This window comes from Anomalospiza imberbis, chromosome Z (genome assembly GCF_031753505.1).
Source record: "Anomalospiza imberbis isolate Cuckoo-Finch-1a 21T00152 chromosome Z, ASM3175350v1, whole genome shotgun sequence".
Lineage (NCBI taxonomy): Eukaryota > Metazoa > Chordata > Aves > Passeriformes > Viduidae > Anomalospiza > Anomalospiza imberbis.
Window position 1 is genome coordinate 48,306,856 of NC_089721.1, and position 22,733 is coordinate 48,329,588.

Consider the following 22,733-nt stretch of genomic DNA (forward strand, 5'->3'; position numbering starts at 1 on the left):
CTCCTTGTGCCTTCCCGGCGCTCGGGGGCGGCGGGGGGCCCTTGGATCAGCCTCTGCCTCTGATTGAGTCTGATTCGGTGACAACACTTTGTCCGAATTGTGGTGTTTCTACGACATACCCCCTGAGGGCGGTGGGAGCGGGTTCGCCCGCTCCGAGCTCGGGCTCGTCTTCTGGGGGAGCAGCGTCTCCCATGCCTGAGCCTGCGCAGCCTGCTGGGCGTGCGGCGGCAGTGGGAGCCGCCGGAGGCGGGGCGCTGGCCGCTGTTCCTTCGGGCCCCGGCCCAGCGGGCGGGCAGCCCGCCCCGCTCCGCCCGGCGGGGGCGGTGCCCGCTGCGCGGCTGCGCGGCACGGGTGCGACGCTCCTTGGGGCCGTGCCGGACTCCCTTGTGTCGGCCCGCGGTGCCGTGGCTCCGCACACCGCGTCTCTCTCAGCGCCCCATCCCTCCCCCGCGCCGGGGGCGGGGGGCGCCGCGCCGGGTCTGCGTTCCGCGCCGCAGCCAGTGTCCGCCGCGGTGCCCTCTGCCAGCGCTGCGGCGGGCGGCACCGCCGAGCTGCCGGCTGGTTCGGTCCCGCCTTCCCCGCCTGCCGCGGGTGTCGGGGCTACGGCGCGGCGGGGCCCTGGGGTGTTTAGCTTTAGCGCGATTGCTGACGCGGCCGGCGGGAGACCGGTGGGTTCCCGTGGCCGCGGACCCTCCCCGTCGGCTTTGTGGACTCTCCTCGCCTGCCAGGTGACCGTGCGTCCCAGGGACCACGGGCGGGTTTGGCGAGAGGTCCGAGATAAGGCCGAGGAGGTGTGCGACTCTTCCTCCTCGCAGCGCCTGCAGGATCGCGGAGGAGGCTCCTCTGGCTCTGCTGATGCTGCGGGGAGCGTGGTGTCAAGTGATATTGCACTGCCCCGCAGTCAAGCGGCTGCCGCTGTCCCTGTGGAGCCCACGGGACGGGACACGGCGGGTGATGCAACCTTGCCAGGGGGTCCCCAGGCTTTCCGTGTGCTCAGGGGTGTTACTCACAACACCCATAAGCCTTTATCGTTTAAGATAGTGAAGGAAGTCCGTGATACAGTTGCCCGGCATGGTGTTGGGTCTGCTGAAGTTATGCAGACGCTCCGAATGCTTGCTGCTGAGGGGCTGACACCTTACAATATCCGTTCTGTGGCCCATGCTCTTTTTGACCCTGTGCAGTTTGACGTTTTTGAGGACAAGTGGGCTCGTTTGGTAGCCAGCGCAGTGCAAAAGAATGCTACGCGGGGGCCACAGGATCCCAGGAGTGCGGTTGGCACTGATATGTTGCTGGGCACAGGCAATTATGATGATCCTCAGGGACAAGCCAGATACGATCCCCTTGTGCTTGACCAGTGCCAGACACTAGGCTTGGCAGCACTGGTTCAGACCCTGGAAATGGCTGCTCCGCTGGAGCCGTTTGCGACCATTGTCCAGGGCGTTGACGAGCCTTTCATGAAATTTGCAGGGAGACTGACTGCCTCTGTGGAGAGGCAGTTGGCAGATCCTGAGGCGAGGAGAATTGTGCTTGCGAACCTGGCCAGGAGCAACTGTAACGCAGACTGTAGGAGAGTCATAGGGGCTCTTCCTGGTACGGCTACTCTCTCGCAGATGGTAGAGGCCTGTGCAGACCTCAGCCCCTCGGTTCAAAAGACGGCTGCCTGGACTACTGTTGCGCAGCCGGTCTGGGCAGTGCTGCAGGGCTGGCAGCAGCAGCGGGGGAATGCTCGGGCCAGCAAAAAATGGGGGAAGAAAGCGCAGAAGGGCAAACTTCCATGTTCTTGTGTGGCCGGTGTGGAAGGCCAAACCATATGTCATACGTCTGCAAGGCAACTGTTCATGTTAATGGCCAGGCACTGCCGGGCCCGGGAAACGGGAAGCGGAGCGCGAAGGGGAAGCGCGCCCAGACACAAGTTCCTCTCCAGACCCCGGAGCCTATGGAGGTTTGCTCAGCCAGCTTGCAGCCAGCACCCGTGGCTCAGCAGGTGTGGATGTCTGCACAGCAGCAACAGTTGTTTTAGAATCCTGTAAAATACACAAGGTTCCCCTGGATGCCTTTGGTCCCTTGGGTGAGGGCATGAGTGCTTTCCTTCTGGGGAGGGCTAGTGCCACCCTTCAGGGCATCATTGTGCACATGGGACTCATTGATGCAGACTTCACAGGGCAGATTTATGCAATGGTCTCCACACCCAACCCCTGTCACGATCCCGAAGGGGACGTAACTTACTCAACTTGTACCTTTTAAGTCTTCTGTTTGCAGGACGGCTGGCCGGCCGCGTGGGGCCGGCTGTTTTGGATCCACTGGGCCGCCTCAAGTTCACTGGACTGCTGTCCTGACCAAGGACTGTCCCGAGATGTCGTGTACTCTGTGCATCCCCGGTGCGACACCGTCGGAGATTCACCTCTGCGGGCTTCTCGACAGCGGCACTGACGTCACGGTTCTCTTCCTTGTTGCCTGGCCTCTGGACTGGCCCCTGAATCCAGTGGAGACGCCTGTTGCAGGACTGGGGGGAATGGTGCGATGTTGAGCCAGCGGTCTGTGCTGGTCACGAACCCAGAGGGACAGACGGCCTGGATTAGGCCTCATGTTACTTCTGCTCCTGTTAAATTCTGGGGAAGGGATGTTCTGTCTGCGTGGGTGGTGCACATCGGGATGGGTTTTTGATGGGGCCACTGTGACAAATGGCGCAGAGTGTCTCATGCCTCCTCTACGGTGGCTGGTGGACACACCTGTTTGGGAGAACCAGTGGCCACTCCCTCAAGATAAATTGAGCGGCCTTCAAGATTTGGTGCAGGAGCAGTTGGACCAGGGTCATCTGGAGCCTTCTACCAGTCCCTGGAACACTCCTGTTTTCTGCATCAAGAAGAAATCTGGGAAATGGAGGTTGTTACAAGACCTCTGAAAGGTCAATGCCGTGATGGAAAGTATGGGAACATTGCAGGCGGGCATGCCATTGCCTACCATGCTTCCTGCAGACTGGCTGATCTTCATTGTGGATCTGAAGGATTGTTTTTTTACAATTCCTTTGCATCCCAATGACAGACCAAAATTTGCCTTCTCAGTGTCAGCAATCGACAATGCTGAGCCCGCACAGCAATATCAATGGAAAGTTTTGCCCCGGGGGATGCAAAATTCTTCTGCCATATGCCAATGGTATGTGACCTGTGCCTTGTCTGGAGTTCACAAGCAGTTTCCCGGTGCACATCTGTATCATTATATGGACGACATTTTGGTGGCTGTGTCCACCCAGGATGAGCTGCTGAGCATTCAGCCTCCGTTGCTCGATGCTTTGCATTCTCATGGGCTGCAGGTGGCTCCAGAAAAGGTTCAACAACAGCCTCCTTGGAAGTATTTGGGGGTCAAAATTCTGGAACAGACGATCCAACACCAGGAGGTGCAATTTGTGCATTCGGTGAAGACACTGAATGATGTCCAGAAATTGATGGGTGTCATCACTTGGTTACGTCCATACCTGGGACTAACCGACGCACAGCTGTCTCCTCTGTATGATTTGTTGAAAGGAGACTCTGATCTAAAGTCGCCTCGCACATTGACCCCTGAGGCACGTCAGGTGCTGGAGGAGGTTCAGCAAGCTGTCTCTGCCCACCAATTTTATCACACTGATATTTCCGTTGATGTCACTGTGTTCGTTACCACTCCAGATTCACATCCCACAGGTATCATTGGCCAATGGAGTGACAAATGGTCCGATCCCTTGCACATCTTGGAATGAGTTTTCCTGCCCCATCAGCCACAGAAGAAGGCAACTGAATTGCCTGAGTTGCTTACTCACTTGATAATCAAATGCCGGCAATGGTGTTTGAAATTGATGGGTGCGGATCCCGCAAAGATCATACTCTCGGTATCCCGGGAGGATTTTGACTGGAGCTTTGCGCACAGCATGTCCTTGCAAAGTGCTCTGGAAAACTTTTCAGGGCAGATCACTTATCTGCCCAGCCACAAGCTACTGCAGGTGGCGATATCCACACAAATTTCTTTGCGGCCCAAAAACAGTCAGGAACCCGTGCAAGGGCTCACCGTCTTTACTGATGGTTCGGGGAAGACTGGAAAGGCCATTGCTACCTGGCAGGATGGATCTGAGTGGCAGGTTCTGGAAGGTCCTCAGGATGGCTCAGTCCAGTTGGTTGAATTAAGGGCTGCTGTCATGGCATTTGAGAGATTTTCCCAGGAACCTTTCAGTTTGGTCACGGATTCTGCCTATGTGGCTGACACTGCACAGCGATTGGGTCATTTGGTTTTGAAGGAAGTCAGTAATCCTGCCTTGTTTCATTTACTGAAGACATTGTGGTGTGCCATTCAGGCTCGGGTTCATTCGTTTTACATTCTGCATGTAAGGAGTCACACCAATTTGCCAGGGTTTGTAGCAGAAGGTAACACGAGGGGTGACAAGTTGGCTAACCCAGCGTGGGTAGCACCTCAGCCTGATACACTCACACAGGCCAAGGCATCGCATGGGTTTTTCCAACAGAGGCTCGGGACATTGTCGAGTCCTGTGATGACTGCCATGTGCTGGCCCCGCCTTTACCAGCAGGGGTAGACCCCAGAGGCCTTAGGGCTTTGGAGCTTTGGCAGACCGATGTCACCCAGATTGCCAAGTTTGGCTGGCTCAAGTATGTGCATGTAACGGTGGACACATTCTCCTCTGTGATGTGGGCTTCTGCTCACACTGGAGAAAAGTTCCGTGATATCCCTGCCCACTGGAGGCAGGTCTTTGCCGTTCTGGATGTACCTTCTGCTGTGAAAACCGACAATGGTCCTGCTTACGCGTCGCAAAAGGTGCGGCAGTTCCTACAGTTGTGGGGTGTGTCACACAAGTTTGGTATCCCTCATTCTCCGACTGGTCAAGCTATTGTAGAATGCACTCATGGTACTCTGAAGCGGGTTCTTCAAAGACAGAAACAGGGAATGCAGGTTGAAACCCCGCACAGTCGGTTGGAAAAAGCATTGTACACCATCAATCATCTTACAGTGCAACAGAACTCAAATAACCCTATCATTTTGAGCCATCATTTGTCATTGCAGGCTGCAGATGAGGCACATCAGCCTCGAGCAAAGGTTCGAGTGCGGAATTTAGTCACCAAACAGTGGGAAGGTCCTTATGACCTTATCACTTCAGGGTGCAGGTATGATTGTGTGTCCACAGATACTGGGGCGCACTGGGTACCTTTGAAGTGTGTTCACTCTGACCTGCGACTGCAGAGACAGAATCCGGCCAACGGGCAACATGGAAACCGTGACCAACCTGAAAGGCATCAAGTGGGTGAATTGCTGAGTGGTGACTCGGATGCAGATGACGTGAGTGATCACTCTGATGATTCCTCCATGAATAGACACTGAACATTGTTCATTTTTTCTTTTCCTTTTTCTTTTTTTTAAACTGAGAAGGGTGAGATGTCATCCTAATTTTTTAAGATTTTCTAAAGGCTTCTGAGTTTATATTCTTATAGCAAAATTTCTCACACACTTTCTGTAAATAACTTACTGTTTTTGCATTCCTTCATAGAGGCAGAGAAATTTGATGGACTGGTAGTTTGTCCAGTGTTGTTGGAGAGGTGGCACGTTCACCCTCCAATCCACTGTCACCTTTGGAAAACTATAAATGCTGGAGTCTGAAAATAAACTTTTTTTTTTACCTTTACAATAGCAGTTGCTCGCATCGTGCTTTCTCGTGTCCTATAGAGACAGTATAGCGATGTCAATTTCGAGAATCAAAAACAGGAGGAGATTTACGGAAAATATCGATGAACATGTATTAACATACAGTATATAAGTTTAGCTGGGATTTTGTTTTTGTACGTGAGGGAGGGTGAAAAAGCCCTTCCTCGTACCCCATTCGGTTTTGCTTATGCCTTATCAGAACCTTAATCAGACTTAATTAATCACTGCCAAACTTACTTTGTACATGCTTATTTGATTGTATTAATTATATATAAAATTGCTGCTCAATTTAAATTGCTGCTAAATTTAAATTTTTTTGTTTATTAAATTAGACATATAGGACTTCATTTATAACAACAGGTTGTAGGTTTTTTGGTTTTGGCTTGTTGTTATGTACCTGGGATACTGTGATGATTTTTTTTCCCTGGAGTGATTTCTGGTTTAATTTTCACAACAAAACCCCCAAAAAACACTCTGTGAAGCAAAATTAATACATGTGTAGCAGCATTTGCATCACCTAGCTAAGGTCTGCTGCTTGAATGATGTATCAGCTTTTGTGTTTAAAAATGTTTGGAGGGAAAGAAAAATATGGTAAATAAAAAATCTATTTGCCTCCATCTGGGTTATAAACTACCTCAGAGAATGGGTAGATACAGCTGATTAAGATAAAAAGACATGTTGGGCTATCTGTCTAAGCCACAAAAGGAGAATTTATAAAACTTGACAGTTTCAGATGCTCAGGATTTAGCTGTGTTGTAGAGAAGAATATTGAAAGCCATTGGTGATTACAGCATGCTGAAAATTAGCATCTGAAGGTATCAGGAGAAGCCTGAGTTGTTGGCAGTACTGCAGTAAATAAACTTGAAAGGCAGCAAGCTGAAACATGAGGTTGCACTTCAGTTCAGGAATTGGGGATTATATTTATTTTTGACTTCCAGAAACAGTGAATAGAATCAAGAACATTTTATCTAAAATGGTAAAATATTTCTTTACTACATCCACATCCTAAAAATGTATCACGTTTAAATATTTTTGAAATAAAAACTGCAATATTTTATTACAGGATATTTTTCTTTACTTACCTTTAAGAAAAAAAAAAGCTCTAAGAAATACATTTGCTCTGTTGTTCACAGATGCAAATGAGAAATTAGAACTCTCATCCCAGTTTATCCAATTTCTTTATTCCTACTCTTTGTGCTCAGTACTATGTAAAAGCCATAATTAATGAGACAGAAAGTGTAAGGTCCTTTAAAACAGTTACCTGGCACTGTCTTCAGCCTGCTTCTCTAGGGAGCACTATTTTGATTATTTGTCTTCTGTTTCAGTCTCTGTGGGGCTGATGTCATGCTTCCACTATCAGAGGACTCGTGCAGCAGTAAATCCAGGCTGTGCCATTCCCCTCCTCTCTCTGGTAAATGCAGTTTAAGATTATGGAGACCCTCCTTGCTCTCTTGCTGTCTGCTCTGAACTGAACATACACCCTTCAGAACCACAGGTTTTCAGAAGGTAGGTAAGTACCTGGCAGATCTCTTCTCCCTGTTGTAGGACAACCAGAAATTGCACATTATTTTATAATTAACTGTTTAACTTCAGCTACAGGAGCCCTTGCTTCCAGACGCAGCAGAAAGTGTCTGTGTTTGGGAGGGAGAATTTATGAGGTTTTGTGTTATTTTACTTGGAGAGGGATGTGTTTGCTCCTCCAGACCCCTGTTAAAGAATGGGCTCATTGTATTTGTCAGGGTTCTGGTAAACCAGCTGAGTTACAAGAGATGAGATCTATTTCTTCATGTGGTCTGTGTTTCCTACCTGGCTTCAAGGCTGTCCTCTGAACACACATGCACATTCATGGCTGTGAGAGAAGGCACAGAATAGATGCCAAGTGGTCTTTCCACAGCTTTACAGTTCAGTCCATAGTTGATCTGAGAAAGATTAATTTATTCCCATTCTTAATTTGGCTGGCATCAGATGTCCTATAGAAATTCCAAGATGTATACTTGAATGTGCCACAAAATTGACTGCTTGTTCCTGAGCTCACAGACATCTCTGCAGAGCTAGGCTGTGAGGAATATTGGACTATTACAACAGGTCTGTCTAATCCCTGTGTGCACTGTGGGATTAAAGGCATAGGGGCAGCATCTCGTCTTGCCCTGGTGAAGATGATGAACATGCTCACATATCTCAACCAAAGCATCTCTAATGGCACAAACAAATACAACTTGAAAACAATGTGAATTCACTCTGGCAATCCCTGGCAGAGACACTAGCTTTAGGCTGCTGAGATCAAACAGCCTGAAGTATCTGGAATATTGGTCACCACATTTCACACCTGCTGAAACATTTTGCTGTGTAATCTGCAGGGGTCATAAACAGAAATATTAAATTCTTGAAAAAACAGATATAGGAAAATATTTCTTTCATGTGAATCATAAACAAATTTAATTCCTTCCAAATCCTAACAACTTCTGAAATTGTTCTCTGAGCAGAAACATCTGTGTCATGGATAAGACTCTAAATATAACACAGCCTCTAATTTTCTTCCTCCATTACTCTGCTTTTAGCTTGGTCAGCTGTTTCAAGGCTCTGTGCTGAAATTGCCAGTCCTTAGCCATACACTGTAGCTACAATTGGATGTTCAGCTGTGGGTGATCACCTCCGGAAAAGTACTTGATGTATTCAAAAAGCATGGGAGAACACAGGTTTTGGTGGAGGAAGAGTGCAATTGATGGTTATTCTCAGAGTTTAAATTTTATGGAAGACAAAATGCAGTGTTTAATGCATTGCCCCCAAATTATTGCTACAGTCAAACTAAAAATAGTAGAAGAAAAAAAAATCCATTTCAGGACCAAGAACACTTTCCTCTGTATAACTAGGTTCTGCAGACTTCATAGTGGGTGTCAGTGTCTCCCTCATATCCATCTCTCCTCAGAGCACACTGTGGAGGATAATCAGTCCTGCTCACTTTGTTATTAAGTTTTTGTTATCTCTCCTGGAGATTAAAATTCAACATTATCTACTTAAAATGTATGTATGTGAACACATAAGTCTGCTACATTTGCTGTGTAGGATATTTTTGCTGAGTTGCAAGGGCATTTGAAACACGTCTGTGGAACAAGATGCTTGTTCTTTTCTGTTAGTATTTCAAATGAGGTCTCTGATTTTGTGTGTTTGGTTCTAGATAACTGTTAGGACTTAGTTGTCAGAGCAGTCAAATTCTTACACTGCTACAGGACACATGGAAACTCTCCATGCTTACCCTGGTAGATGCTGATGGCTTTTCTGCTCCTGAACCTGGCATACTGTGAAAAAACAGGCATGGATGACAGTCATGCATACTCATAAAGAGCTTTAACAATGCTAGATGAATGGTTGGACTCAAGAGGAAATGTAGGAAGCAAATCCTTATCAGGACTCCAACTTCAGTGCAAATGAAGAGCAATACTTGCCTTCTTTTGAGTGCTGCCCTTCATACTTTATTCAGTTGTGGACCCCTAACAAATTTCCAGTAGGAAAGCAGGCTCTTCCATCCAGTAAATATTAATTGCCTGGTAATAGAATTCATTTTCTAATCTTAAAATGATTCTCAAGTCCCAGAAATAAAACAGTTGCTGTCAAGCCTCCCATTGTGAACAGTGTCACATCTGTCATTCTTCAGGTTACCGAAGGGAACGGGAAACCCTGAAACTGGCTGAAGGCTGTTTCACCTCTCTAAAAGACATCCCCTCCAGGTTATACCAAGTCACTCCATTGTGGTTCCTATTCTCACTTTGACTGTCGCCCTGCAGGAAGTGGCTGCAAGAGACGAAACCTAAGGCTTGGACTCCTCCTTATTTTTAGAGAGGTGGTGGTCCTTCTGCAGTGGTGAAATTAAGTTCTTCTCTGGGGCGGGGCTGGAGCAACAGTCCTGAAGTACGGGATAAAGTGATAGAGGCCACTATGCTACCTTTCAGAAGTGATGAGAGAGACTGGGCAGCATGTGGGGAAGGGTTGGAGTAACTCCAGAAATCTTAAATTATTTCTGGTTGTGTTTGGGGTTAAAGTCTGAGGCAGTGGTACTGTATATATTGCATAACATTTTAAAGTAAGTATCTGCACCAGGTTGGTAAGAGGTAGCTGATATCCATGCTGAACCTGTATTGATGGCAGAGAGGTGATGGATGGCATTTGTAGGATAGACTCACAGTACCCACAGACCTCCCTGGGTACTTTGTTAGCAGAGTGAATTATGCCCTTTTTCCTATTAAACCTAAAACGTCCACATTCTATTTTATTTAAAAAAAAAAATCTTTCGCAAAGGAGTGAGATTCAAAAACCAAGCAGCTTAGTTTATTCCATTGGTTAGAATCTCCGGGAAGAGCACCGTGCGTCCCCGACAGGGAATGTCGCGACAGGCGCAGGGCGCGCCGCCGCGCATGGCTGGGGCAGCAGCGCCACCTGCGGGCTGGCGCGGGGACTGCGTGCGCGCCTCGCCTCGGAGCCACGCGTGGTGGCAGCGCTGCCGAGCTCTGTGTCATTTAAACACCTGCGTTTTTCCGGCGTCTGCTTAGCGAATTATGGAGTGGCTTTCGTGATACAGCTTTTGTACATGCTCGTGATATTATTGTAATACAGTTTTAAAACCGAGCTTGTTACTGAACCTCATTTTGTTCTGCATTTGCTACTGATTAAGAATACATAAAAGCCTTGTGTGGATATCACCTGCTCACCTTAAAACTTTAAATTAAAAGTCTGTTTATACCGTTGTACATGTTTAACAAATATGTGTGTATTTCACAAGGGTGGTCAAATGAGTGATCTCGTGGAAGAAAACTGCAAGAAAAGCTATTCTTCCCAGGAAACATCTACAGGAAAAAATGTGTCTCCTGATGAGAACTGCTCAATAAGACACAAAAAATTGGTATGACTTCTCCAGTACTATTTTATTATCAAGATACTTAAAATTGCCTTCAATTTCTTCAGTCATTACAAAAATAAAGAGCTGGATTCAAGAGGGAAATGTCAGTAACAACAATGGTGAAATGGATCAAGTTTGTAATGCAGTGATTTAGAGGGCTAAAAAAAGCAATACTAAGTAAGTAGGGAAACAGTAGAGTAGTCTTAGAGGAAGGACTATCACCTAATTATTCTTTTGCAACTTAAAATTGCATTATTTATGATCATGAATGGTGATGATGCCGGAAATCTACCCCAGAGTCCAAAGCAGACGTGTCTGAATAAGGTACATGAGATTGCCCTGTATGTTTTCAGGAGCATGCAGCTGAAGATGCACAGCATCAACCACCTTGGAAAAAAGTGCACTCAAGTGCATGGACATTCCTGAATCACTGTATCAGCAGATTGGGCTGAACCGCCACTGCTTTCCCCTGAGAAACAGTGAAAGTGCTCAATAGTTTGTGGAAAATCACAGTGAATTCTGATAGGAATGACACCCTCCAGGGAAGCCAAGAGATGGCAAGGCAGCTCCATTTACATAACAGGAGAAAAGTAGAAATTTGTATGTATTTTTGTGTCTTTACATAATGAATGACAAGTGTATGGTCAAAGCTTACAGTCATTGTCCAAAGGGAAATTGTTTGACATTATGCTTATGTTTGCAGTGACTTTAGAATTATCTGTCAACATGCATGGACTAAGTAGAATGGTAATACACAGAGATAATTTTTTAGCTTCCAAAAGTATTTAGCAGTTTTAGCTAATTGTAAATGTGAATTCCATAAAATTGGCAGAAAAATGCATCCTCCTATTTCTCAGAAAACTGTGCTTCGTTAAGCTTCTTTGTTTTTGTCTGTGTGTTGGGATTTTTTTCCTCATACTTCTCGTTTTTGCAAATGTTTCCTTACTGTATTAGTTGCTCGTTCAGACATTTTTCTTGCCCTCAGATTGTTTGACATAGATAGTTTCTAGGCATCTGAGGGAACAGTGAAAATAAGAGTGAATCCATTTGAGATACTTGTAATCATAGAACTTGTTTTTACATTTTAGATGAAGATGAAAAACAAAACACATAATTCTGCCTCTCATATGGCAACTTGCAAACTCCATGCCGCTGTACCAGAGTCATGTGTTCAAAGTCATGATTGTTCCATCTCCAGTAAGGATGCACAGTCGGTAAAAGGAATATTTGATTAATAGTTAGACAAGCAAACATTTTAAACAATCAATATGATCTTATAAATTATCAGGAATATTAATTTTAATGTCACTCAAAAGCCAGTGAGGACACTTGGCTGCTAATAAATACATTTTCCAATTATACTAATTAAAAACTTTCTGTTGTTTCTTTATAGCAAAAACTCGAGAAACAATTAAAATACTTAGCCTTTCAAAATCCAGGACCTCAGGTAGCTGACTTCAATCCTGAAACTAGACAGCAGAAAAAGAAAGCATGCATGTCACAGATGAAACAAAATTTTTTTTATGAGTCCAAGTAAGACCTCTAATTTATTACCTGATTTACTTTAAAAAATGGCTAGTAGGCTGTTCACTGAATCTGAATTAAATTAATAAAAGCATTGTTTTTTGCAGAGTGATTTCTTGAAAGCCATATTGGGAAAACAAGATTTTTCTGTGTGACTTTAAGAGAATTTTGATATAGTATGTCATGCATTCATTTTTAGTACCAATGGCTGTTGCAATTAGGATATAATGCTGGTATTTAATTTTGCTGTGAATTTGTTAAAGGCTAAATACTTGTACAGATGTTTTCCACATATGTTTGGTTTGGTGTCTGCACTGTCTGAGAATAATTTTTGTTATCTTTCACAGATTTACAAAGAAGTATGACAAACATGGCAAGCTGCTTTTCAATGACATAGATTTATGTGATTGCCTGGAAGTGGACTGCCTGGGTTGCTTCTATCCTTGCCCCAAATGCAACTCAAACAAATGTGGACCAGAATGTCGCTGCAATAGAAAATGGGTTTATGATACGATTGAGACTGAAACTGGGGATGTGATCAGTGAGCTACCATTTTTTGTCCCTGACTGATACTGTTCTGTTAGTTTTTGTGCCTGAACATTGTTCTTTTTTCTTCATGTTTTATTAAAGTAAATCACCACCTGGCAGAGGTGCTTGTGTTTTTTTATTGCTGCCTACCTAGTAAACTTTACCACTCTCCATCAAGTAAAAGTGTGTATTTCATTCTTCCTCATTCTTGTGAGCTTTGCTGAGGCACCTAGTCAATCCTTTCTAAATCTTGCCTTTCTAAAATTGAAGGTGTCTGAACTGTTATGGGAAGATAATTTTCTTATCCTCAGAAGCTGAACTGCATTACTTGTAATGAGGGTTTTTTGCCGATTTCTCTGCTTGTTCATTTACTCAGATGTATGACATAACTCTTTCTTTTGTGTCAGCTTGTCCAAGAGCCTTCTCATCCTGATGCATTCATTCCTCGTACAGGTGAGGCAGGAGGCATTTGAGATAACACTGTTCTTTGAAACCAGGTCACTACTTTCCATGTTCATCTGTATATTAAGCAAAGGAAAGTGAAAACAACTCTCTCTCAGCAATTCTTTCTTGCTGCCCAGGTTGAAAAATTGAAACTGAAACATAGATTTTAAGGAATTTAGATATTTTAGAGGAGCTAAGATTTTAGTTAGAGATAAGCCTTACTAGAGTTAATTAAAATAAATGAGTAGGCCTTGATGAAGTTAAGAGTTAGTAGTTAACTAATAATTGATTGCTTGTCAACACAATGTTTAGTTAGCTGGGTTTATAATGAAGAATATAGAAACTGGCAAATAGCTTTTAGGAACATAAGACAATTGTGGGCCTTCTCTGTTCTGAAACCAATTGAAGACAGGGAATGAGAATTCCACCAAGAGTTCATTTGTCATATTTGCATTGAAAAGGCAGAAATATCAGAATGAAGAAGACTTGAAAGGGACCACCGACCCATTTCAAGGAACAAACTACACATGCTTAATAGCTTTTCAAATTATTAGCATACGAAGCGAGGATGGGATGTACCAAAATTATGAATATGTATTTGTATTTTGGGTATTCAACACTTGTATGGATAAAAGGACTCTGTAATCATTTGAAAGGTGCAGTGTGCATTTGGGAGCTACTCCGCACGCTGCCCGGCGTTGCAATAAACATACACTTTCTAACTTTAAACTGTTAGAGAGTTTTTATGCGTCACAGTTGGATATCGGTACTAGATCAATATCCATATTTCTTTAATAAATCAAAACCAACATGTACAGTCAACATTTTTTTTACAGCATGTGGCACATTAAGCATCCACCAGTTATTAATTATACGGCTAAACAGAGTGTATATTTTTCCATCTGGACAGAAAAGTCTCTTTAGTTCCAGAAATTTCCTCTTCATGTAAGACATAACAGATTCTAAATACAATAACCTACACCCAGACTTCTTATGAGGTAGGTATTCTCATTTATGATAGGCATCCACACCCTTTTTGAGGAGTGAGGGTCCCTATAGATCTTGAAGGCAAGAAGGCTGCAGATGGTTGCAGGCGATTTCCAGGAGCTTGCTGCTAGTGGGGAAATCATTCCTTGGGCCTAGTGCTCGTTTGTTTCTGAGGAGACTCTTCCAACTTTGAATGTGGCACTACTTTTCTCCCTTACCACAGGCCATTCTTTGTGACAAAGACCATCTGCTCCAAGACAAAGGTATCTTCCAGTACAAGAAACTTGGGAACAGATCCCAAGAATGTCTTAACACCAAAACCTTCTGACTTGCTACCTTGGAAAGATATTTTGTTCCTCTCAGCTAATGACACTTTAAGCTTGTATCATGCAGGCAGCATGGGCAGCAAGCTGGAGGAGCTGGAAGCCATTGTGCAGTGGGAATAATGTGACACAGCCACCATCAGTGAAACATGGTGGGACAATTTGCATAACTGCAGTGCTGTGATGGCTGTAAACTTTTCAGAAGGAATGGGTGAGGAAGGAGAAGTGAGGAGGTAGCCATGTAGGTTAGGAAGAGTTTTGGTTGTCTCAAGCTCAACGACTGTGACAATAGGGTTGAGTGTTTCTGGGCAAGAATCAGAGGGAAGGACAGATATCCTGGTAGGAATCCATTGCAGATCACCAAACAGAAGGGAGGATCAAATACTCTATAAGCAGTCTCAAAATTGCTTGTTCTTCCTCTCTAGGGGAACTTCAGCATTCCAGATGCCTACTCTCAATACAATATAGCAGAGAGGGAAAACAGTCCAGGAAGTTCCTGGAGTATATGTAAGGCCATTTTCTGACACAGCAAGTCAGCCAAGAAGAGGCACATGTTGGACCTGTTTTTTGTGAACAGAAAAGAACTAGAGTGTGATGTAATGATCTGAGGCAATCTTGGGCACAGTGATTATGAAATGATAGAGTTTTCAATTCTCAGAGAAAAAAAAAAAAGGGGGGGTCAGCATAACTGCCATCTTGGATTTAGGAAGGTCTGTCAAGGGGCCTGGTTGTCAAAATCCCTTAGGAGGCAGTCCTGAATGGCAAAGGAGTCCAGGTTTTTCAAGAAGAAAATCTTCAGGGTGCAGGCTGTCCTCATGTGCTAAAAGACAAGCTGATGTGGAAGGCCATCCTAGCTGAACAGAGATCTTTGGCTGGAATTCTGGTTAAAAAAGAGAATATATCACCTTTGGAGAAAGGAGAAGGCAACTTAGGAGGACTACAAGGATGTTGTGAGGTTATGCAGGGAGACAAAGCCCAGAAATTAATTTGGCTACTGCAGCCAGAAAACATAATTGTTTTTATGAATACACCAAATGTTTTCACTAATACATAGAGAAGTGTTTGGACAACGCTGTCAAGCACATGGTATAGCTCTTGGGATGTCCTGTGCAGGACTCAAAGTCCCTTCTGACTCAGCATATTCTGTGATTAGGTGATCATGAAAAAAAGGCAGGCTAAGGAGGATCCCCTTACCTCATAGATGTGTGGAGATGCATTATGAGAAAGGATGAGTGTCACGATCTGCTCGTGCGGGGTGTTGTGATGGCTCGTTAGCCGATCCCAAAAGTGCAAAAAGGCAAACAGCAGGGGACATCAGTTTAATTACAACAAATGCACCTTTATGTAGGTACCAACAGCAAATGCCATAGAGGGGACAGAAAAAGGAAATAAAGAATAGAGAGAAAAGAGGGGAAGAGGAATTATATCTACCACCACCAAGGTGAGGTCCTTAATGGGCCAGCCACATGGATTCGTCGTCGTCTGTGGGGGTTAACCGAAGTCTTGGTTAACTTAGGGGTCTTTTATAGTCCTCTGCCAAGTGGGGGAAACAGGTAATGGAAAAATGAGTCTATTGAAAAGAGGGTACAGACAGTCCATGTTCCGAAGCAGGGCAAGTCAATTTCAGCAGTGAGCGAGACCCATGTTTTCTTGGTCCAGCGAACACACCTGCAGGCAACACTTGGCAAACATCCTGCTTCAGTCAGGCCAGCCCCCTCCACCCTCTGTGATAGGGGTCTCAGTCTCAGTCCTTGGGAGGGAGCTTCAATCTCCGTCCATCACGGTGGTCGTGAGGCAGATGAGGGATCTTCTGTGGGAGATCACGAAAGTTACTCCAGAAAGTTCATTTGGCCAAGAGGTGGGAATCTTCATAGGTTCGGGTATCGTGAAGCAGGTGTAAGTGTACAGAGCAAGCTGCTCCTTGCCAGGCCCTGCTTGAAACGGTGTAGCGTGGTGACACAGCAAACACACCTGCAAACAATCACTTGGCGAGCATCCACCTCAACTAGGCCAGTACTGCAATCGGGGTCTTCAGGATCTTAGTCTCTGCCATTGTGACGATTGTGAGGCAAAAATGAGGGGAACTTCGGACCGTCTCTTACAATGAGGAAAAGGCAAAGGTACTTAGTGCCACCTTTGCCTCTGTCGTTAATAGCAACACAGGTTGTTCTTTCGGTCCCCAGCCTCATGAACTGGAAGACAGGGATGAGGATCAGAATGAAGCCATGACCACTGACCTGTTACGCCACTTAAACACACCCAAGTCCATGGGACTGGATGGGATCCACTGAAAGGTACTGAGGGAGCTGTCAGCAAAGCTCACCAAGCCACTTTCCATCATATACCAGCAGTCCAGGATAATTAATGAGGTCCCAGATGACAGAAGGTTGGCAGATATGCCAATCTACAGGGAAGGTTGGAAGGAAGATTCAGGGAACTACAGGCCTGTCAGTGTGGCCTCAGTGCTAGAGAGGGTCATGAAGAACATGCCTTCACTTAGCATGTGTGGAGCAACCAGGGGATCAGGCACAGCTAGTTTGGGTTTAGGAAAGGCAGGTCCTGCTTGACTAACTTAAGGATCTTCTTTTGTGATGACTCTGCCTAATGGATGAGGAAAAGACTGTGGATGTCTACAATGTCTACCTAGATTTCAGTAAAGCCTTTGGCACTGTTCCCCACGGTGTTCTCCTGGAGAAATTGACTGCTCATGGCTTGGACAGGGGCATTCTCCCCTGGGTTAAAAACTGTCAGGATGGCCAGACCCAGAGAGTGAAGCTGAATGGAGATATGTCCAGCTGGAGGCTGGTCAGCAGTGGTGTTCCCCATGACTCAGTACAGGGGCCAGTCCTGCTAAACAACAGGTTTGAGTTGTTCCCTCAGATAGTTCAGAGATGACATTAAATTGGATGGGAGGGCTGATTTGCTAGAGGGTAGGAAGGCTCTGCAGAGGCATCTGCACAGGATGGCTGGAGAGATTGGGTGAGATTCAACAAGGTGAGGTGTTGGGTCCTTGGGCCACAACAGCCTCATGCAGTAGTTGGATAAGAGTGGCTGGAGAGCTGCACAGAGGAAAAGAACCAGGGGTGCTGGTCATCAGCTGCTGAACATGAGCCAGTGTGTGTGCAGGTGGCCAAAAAGGACATTGACTGGTGGTGTAGCCACCAGTACCAGGGCAGAGATTGTCCCCCTCTACCAGGCAAAGGTGAAGCCACACTTTGAGTGCTGTGAGCAGTTTTGAGTTCCTCACTACAACACGGACGTTGACTCAGGAGCTCTGGAGTGAGTCCAGAGAATGGCAATGGAGATGTTGAAGGATCTGGATCTGGAGCACAAGCTCTGTTAGGAAAAGCTGAAGAAGCTGGGGGTGTTTATCTTGGACAAAAGGAGGCTCAAGGGAGACCTTATGTCTCTCTACAACTACCTGAAAGGAGATTGTAGACAGGTGAGGGTTGGTCTCTTCTCCTGGGTAACAAATAATAAGATAAGAGGAAATGGTCTCCACTTGCACTAGGGTTCTTTTAGATTGGCTTTTAGGAAAAATTTCTTCACTGAAAGGGTAGTCAGACGCCGGAATAGCCTAGCCCGGGAAGTGGTGGAATCACCATCCATGAAAACACTAAAAAGGCATATAGATGTGGCACTTGAAGACATGGTTTAGTGGTTGGACTCAATGATCTTAAAGGTCTTTTCCAACCTAAACAATTTTATGATTCTATAAAAACACCCACTAAAAAATATATCATAGGAATGTCTTCTATGGTGGTTAAAACACTCTGTTTGGTAATTGGATCTGGTGATGTTCTCTCATATACTTCACTGGTCCGCAAGTATCCTTTGACTTCTGCCAGGAGTCCAAATAGCCTACATTATATCTGAGCTATATTTCTTAGAGTAGGTGTAAATCCTGCTGATGAGTCAGGAGTTAGGGATTGTTTCTTGTTCCAGATGTGCTATAGACTCATTCTCGATTTGATGGAACAAGCAGCTCTTCAAGGAGATAAAGTTGATTTAAATTGACAGGAAGATGGCAGCCTTTGACATAACCTCAAGATCTGAAATGGACAGGTTTGAATTATCACCTATTTCTTTCTATTTTAAGGCAAAACCCTAAAAAGTTTATCATATGGATTCCTGTGGTAAGGCTACATATTACATTTTTTGAGTAATGTGGTTAGTACCAGATTGGTGGAAATCCCATTGTTGAATTCATTTGTGTTACTCTCTGGTTTTTAAAATGGACTGTGACTCAGTCACAGCCATACCTAAATGCAAAGTCTAAGAGAACTCCTTCACAAATGTACTTATTGCAACCCTGGAAATAGAGCACAAAACCTGAAAATAAAAGAAAGGTGAGAGCCAAGATAAAGAAATAATAGGGCAGAGGCAGTTCTGCTGTGGTTTGAAAATGACTCTACCATTGCAATGATCCTACTAACTTTTCCCCAAAATCCAAATGAGCAGTTCAAAGTGCACAAGTATAATTCTAGTAGGACAGATGTACATGGGGAAGAAGAAAACTTGTTATACATATTTTTATATGGATTGTGAAAGTTAGTGGTAGATACAAATAGCAACACAGTGCCCATATCTGATAGTTTTCTTAGGCACTTGCATAGTACCACACTGCATGACATGATGGTTTTAAATCCCTACAGAAAAATGGCAGAGAACATTTCATAGCCTCTTGAGAGATTGGTTATGCTCCAGATTACATCAGATCATCTAACATCATATAAATCAGTCTAAACAGAATATTACTTTCCCTACGGGGTAAGTTTGCTCTAGATAGCTGGTTAAAATAAGGGAAAACAGATCAATGAACTCTTCCTTAAGGTCTTTGGGTCCTTCTTCTCTCTCTTCCCACTTCCTCCCCTCCTCCCCAGATTATGCAGCTTAAACAACTTGTGGCTCTGTGAATTTACTTTTCCTGTCTTTTCCTTGTCCATGTGGCTGCTTTGCTCATGGTTGCCACTGATCCCATTGTGGCTTAAGGAAAGGGAAGAGTATAGATATACACATATTAAACTACACCCTAAGATACCATCTTTCAATCTCTTGCCTAAAAATTGATTGAGATTTTTGAATTTCAAATTATTGTGTCTTCCACGGTATTTCCCTTGCTTACAATCATTATCTATTTGGAAGGTGATATTCACTTTGTGCTTTCTTAAATGTTATTACTACAAAGAAGCAAATCTCAGGGAAATGGACAGTGTGTTCCCATATGACTTTTGCATAGAGATGCTTCCTTCCCTTCTAAGCTCCTGTGTACTTGGACATAGTCTTATTGGAGTTGTTTTAATTCCCAAGACTACACTGTACATCTCCTGCCTTTTACAAACTTGAAAACTCAGAAAATAAAATAAGACCTATGCACAGTATCTTCTTGTTTGCCTTCATTGCACTGAGTTAGACAAGAAGCTAGAAATCTATCCAATAAAGACACTCTCTATTTAACAATGTGTCTACTTCTCTACATCTAAAGTTGTCACAGCTTAGGAAAAAAACCACAATAGCTGTCCTTTCGTATTGTATCGGATACTTACAACTGCTTCTACAACAAAGGCCAATTAAAAGGAACTATTAATAGAATTATTAGCATGTGACTCAGAAGAGGCAAAGGCAAGAGCCATTAAATATTATGACTTTTAAGATGTGAAAGTATGCAAAAGACCATGAACATCTGAAGCTTTATCAGATGAGTTAAGAGATGGGAGTTTTGAATATGGCAGACCAAAGGTGTATTGGGGCACAAGGCTGGCTAGCTAGCCAGCTGTAGCAGGACCATCACTCTCGTCTACCTCTATTTCTCTGCTGCTAAAAGGGAAATACAATGTTGATTTTTGCCTTGCTCAGTATTTGCAAATCCTTCATGCAAAGTTCCCCAGTGAAAAATTATATAACATAGCACTTCTGAAACACAGACTAGGAGTACAATAGATCATAGCACTGTAAAACTACAGGCAAAAAATTGAGATCTTCTTTCCCAAATTAAGCTCACACTTTTTATATAAAAATTAGTGTGGGATTCCTGTCTAAATGGGCACTTAACATTAGGTAGCTTAAGTAAACCACAAGGTATTCAGTTTACCTTCAGTGCTTTAAAACAATGAGGAACAGTCAGTCCTGGGAAAAGTCAGATCTGTGGTTCCAGAAAGTCTATGTATTTCAGTTACAAGACCACTAAACTTCTCCTCCTGGCTTAAAATGAACTTATGCATATGGCAAAGTGCCATTCAATTCCAGTGCATCATTAAAGTATTAAAAAAAAAAAAAAAAGGTATTTACACCAAATGCATTACAGTTGCTACAGTTCTTTTGAGGTGGCATGGCAGGATAGAGAGATGAGGGGAGAGCAGTGGATGTTGACTACCTCAGCTTCAGCAAGGCTTTTGACATTATCTCCCACAGCATTCTTGTAGATAAACTCAGGAAACGTGGATTAAATGAATGGACAGTGAGATGGATCAAGAACCAGCTGAATGGAAGAGCTCAGAGAACAATGACCAGCAGAGCAGAATTCAGGTGGAGGCCTGCAGGGATCAATACTGGGTACGGTCTTATTCAGCCTGTTTGTCCATGATCTGGATGAAGGGACTGAATGCACCCACAGCATGTTTGGTGATGAAACAAAACTGGGGGAAGTGGCTGATCTACCTGAAGGTTGTGCTGACATTCAGTGCAACCTTGATAGGCTGGAGAGCTGGGCAGAGAGTAACCTAATGAGGTTCAAGGAAGGCAAGTGTAGAGTGCTGCACCTGGGGAGGAATAACCCCAAGTACCAGCACAGGCTGGGGGCTGACCTGCTAGAGAGCACCCACTCTTTTTGTCTGTGTGCATACAAGTGTGCATGTGCTGTACCAAATGTGGGACAAACGCTGTCCTCGTAGATTTTTAACTGCTTAAATTGTTTAACTTAATTTATAAGTTAAGTTAAGTGCTTTTCAGTTGAAGTACTGTTTTAAATGCTGTTAAGTGCTGTTGGGCCTTTGGGCTGTATCCCCCTTTATCCTTCCCCTTTCTATCCTCAGTGTGCCTTGACCATCTAGTAAGTAGTAAAGAGGGCCTATAGAATCTATTATATTAAACCTGTTTTACTGATACTTTTGCCAGTGATTCTTTAAACAGTCTTAAAGCACATTCATTACATGGGTGCAAATGCAAACCAATAACAGATAAATGGATGTTTGATAAATCACAACTTTTTAGAATTCTTATTTAGTAACAGAAAAATATTAGGATAAGAAGGTGTATAATGGTGCACTTGACAGCACCTTGTCAAGTTAGCTCCATTATTTATTGTTTCTAATCTCACTTTACTGTGTTTCTTCTGTGGGGGTCTGAACACAGAATCATACAGGGTAGAAGAAGCCTCCAGGGTCCGCAAGTTAAACTTCTTGTGTGAAGCAAGTCAAACCTCCTGTGTGAAGCATGTCCAGCTGAAGCTGGGAGGTTGCCCAGTTCATTCCCCTGATTATTAATTTTAAATATTCATTTGATGCAGCAAAATGTGAAATAAAACACTTTAAAATAGGTCCAAGTTGTAGAACCAGAGAACTGGCAGCAGACCTGAGCAGCACATCCAATACCTTTATCAACTGGAATGTTATGAAATAAGTAAGCAATTGTCTAGACTTCCACTCACCCTTGCTCATTTTGCCTGAACAAACTTTATAAAATTCTGCTCTTGGGGGAGATTTCCTAGAACAAAAAGATATGTTGGGTTTTTTTCAGTGTGAAGCAAAACACTCATTTTTCTTTTCTAGCCAAGTAAATTTCTTGCAAGCATGTTGGGGGTTTTTGTGTTTTATAAGAGCACAGAAAACCAGATGAAATAGTTGAATATAATTGTATTTCATCCCAGAACAACAGCTTGAAAAATGTAATGGCCATTCATAACAGTGACTGTGGGTCCAACTTCTGATAAAAGTTTTTCTCAGTTTAAGACAATTTAAAAAGTGGACAATCTGAAATTAATTACCTCCCCTTATAGTTTTAACCGTCCATTTCCATCATAAGGAGAAACGAATATAAGTTTATGTAAGTGAAAAGAATAAAGGTTTACTAACATGCGAAACAGCAAAAGGCAAAAAATCACAGGAATCACCATTAGATACAAAATTGCTAAATCTCACTGGCCCTCCCAGAAAAAAAGAGAAACTTAAAATGTTGGAGTGACCACTCCTCCAGGATGGTTGCCCTCACAGCTGGCAATGTGGTTTGAAAGACAAAGGGAAGCTGGCGACGAACTTGTCCTGGGAAGGTAGGAGCTTACGAAGAAGTTCTGGTGGCAGACGGAAATCACAGGCATTGCTGGGGTGCAACTCTGGCCCCACAGTGTCAGATTCTGGTTTGTT

General features: G+C 44.1%; 1 protein-coding gene across 2 annotated transcripts; it reads left to right on the top strand.

The window, feature by feature from the left end:
- Nucleotides 1-10,447: 10,447 nt before the first annotated feature.
- Nucleotides 10,448-12,738, top strand: ARL14EPL (ADP ribosylation factor like GTPase 14 effector protein like). 2 transcript variants are annotated; one of them, XM_068176192.1, is made up of 3 exons: nt 10,448-10,573; nt 11,964-12,103; nt 12,442-12,738. In XM_068176192.1, exons 1-3 carry the CDS (start codon nt 10,463-10,465, stop codon nt 12,662-12,664), a joined length of 474 nt encoding a protein of 157 aa, XP_068032293.1. In that variant the 5' UTR covers nt 10,448-10,462; the 3' UTR covers nt 12,665-12,738. The 2 variants fall into 2 exon arrangements, with proteins under 2 accessions (XP_068032293.1, XP_068032294.1); XM_068176193.1 differs by lacking the exon at nt 10,448-10,573 and adding an exon at nt 11,643-11,784.
- Nucleotides 12,739-22,733: the final 9,995 nt, after the last annotated feature.

Coding starts and splice junctions, on each gene's coding strand:
- ARL14EPL (XM_068176193.1), top strand. CDS start 11,659: ATGAAGATGAAAAACAAAACACATAATTCTGCCTCTCATATGGCAACT. Junction 11,785..11,963: donor CCAGTAAGGATGCACAGTCG/GTAAAAGGAATA, acceptor GTTTCTTTATAG/CAAAAACTCGAGAAACAATT. Junction 12,104..12,441: donor AATTTTTTTTATGAGTCCAA/GTAAGACCTCTA, acceptor TATCTTTCACAG/ATTTACAAAGAAGTATGACA.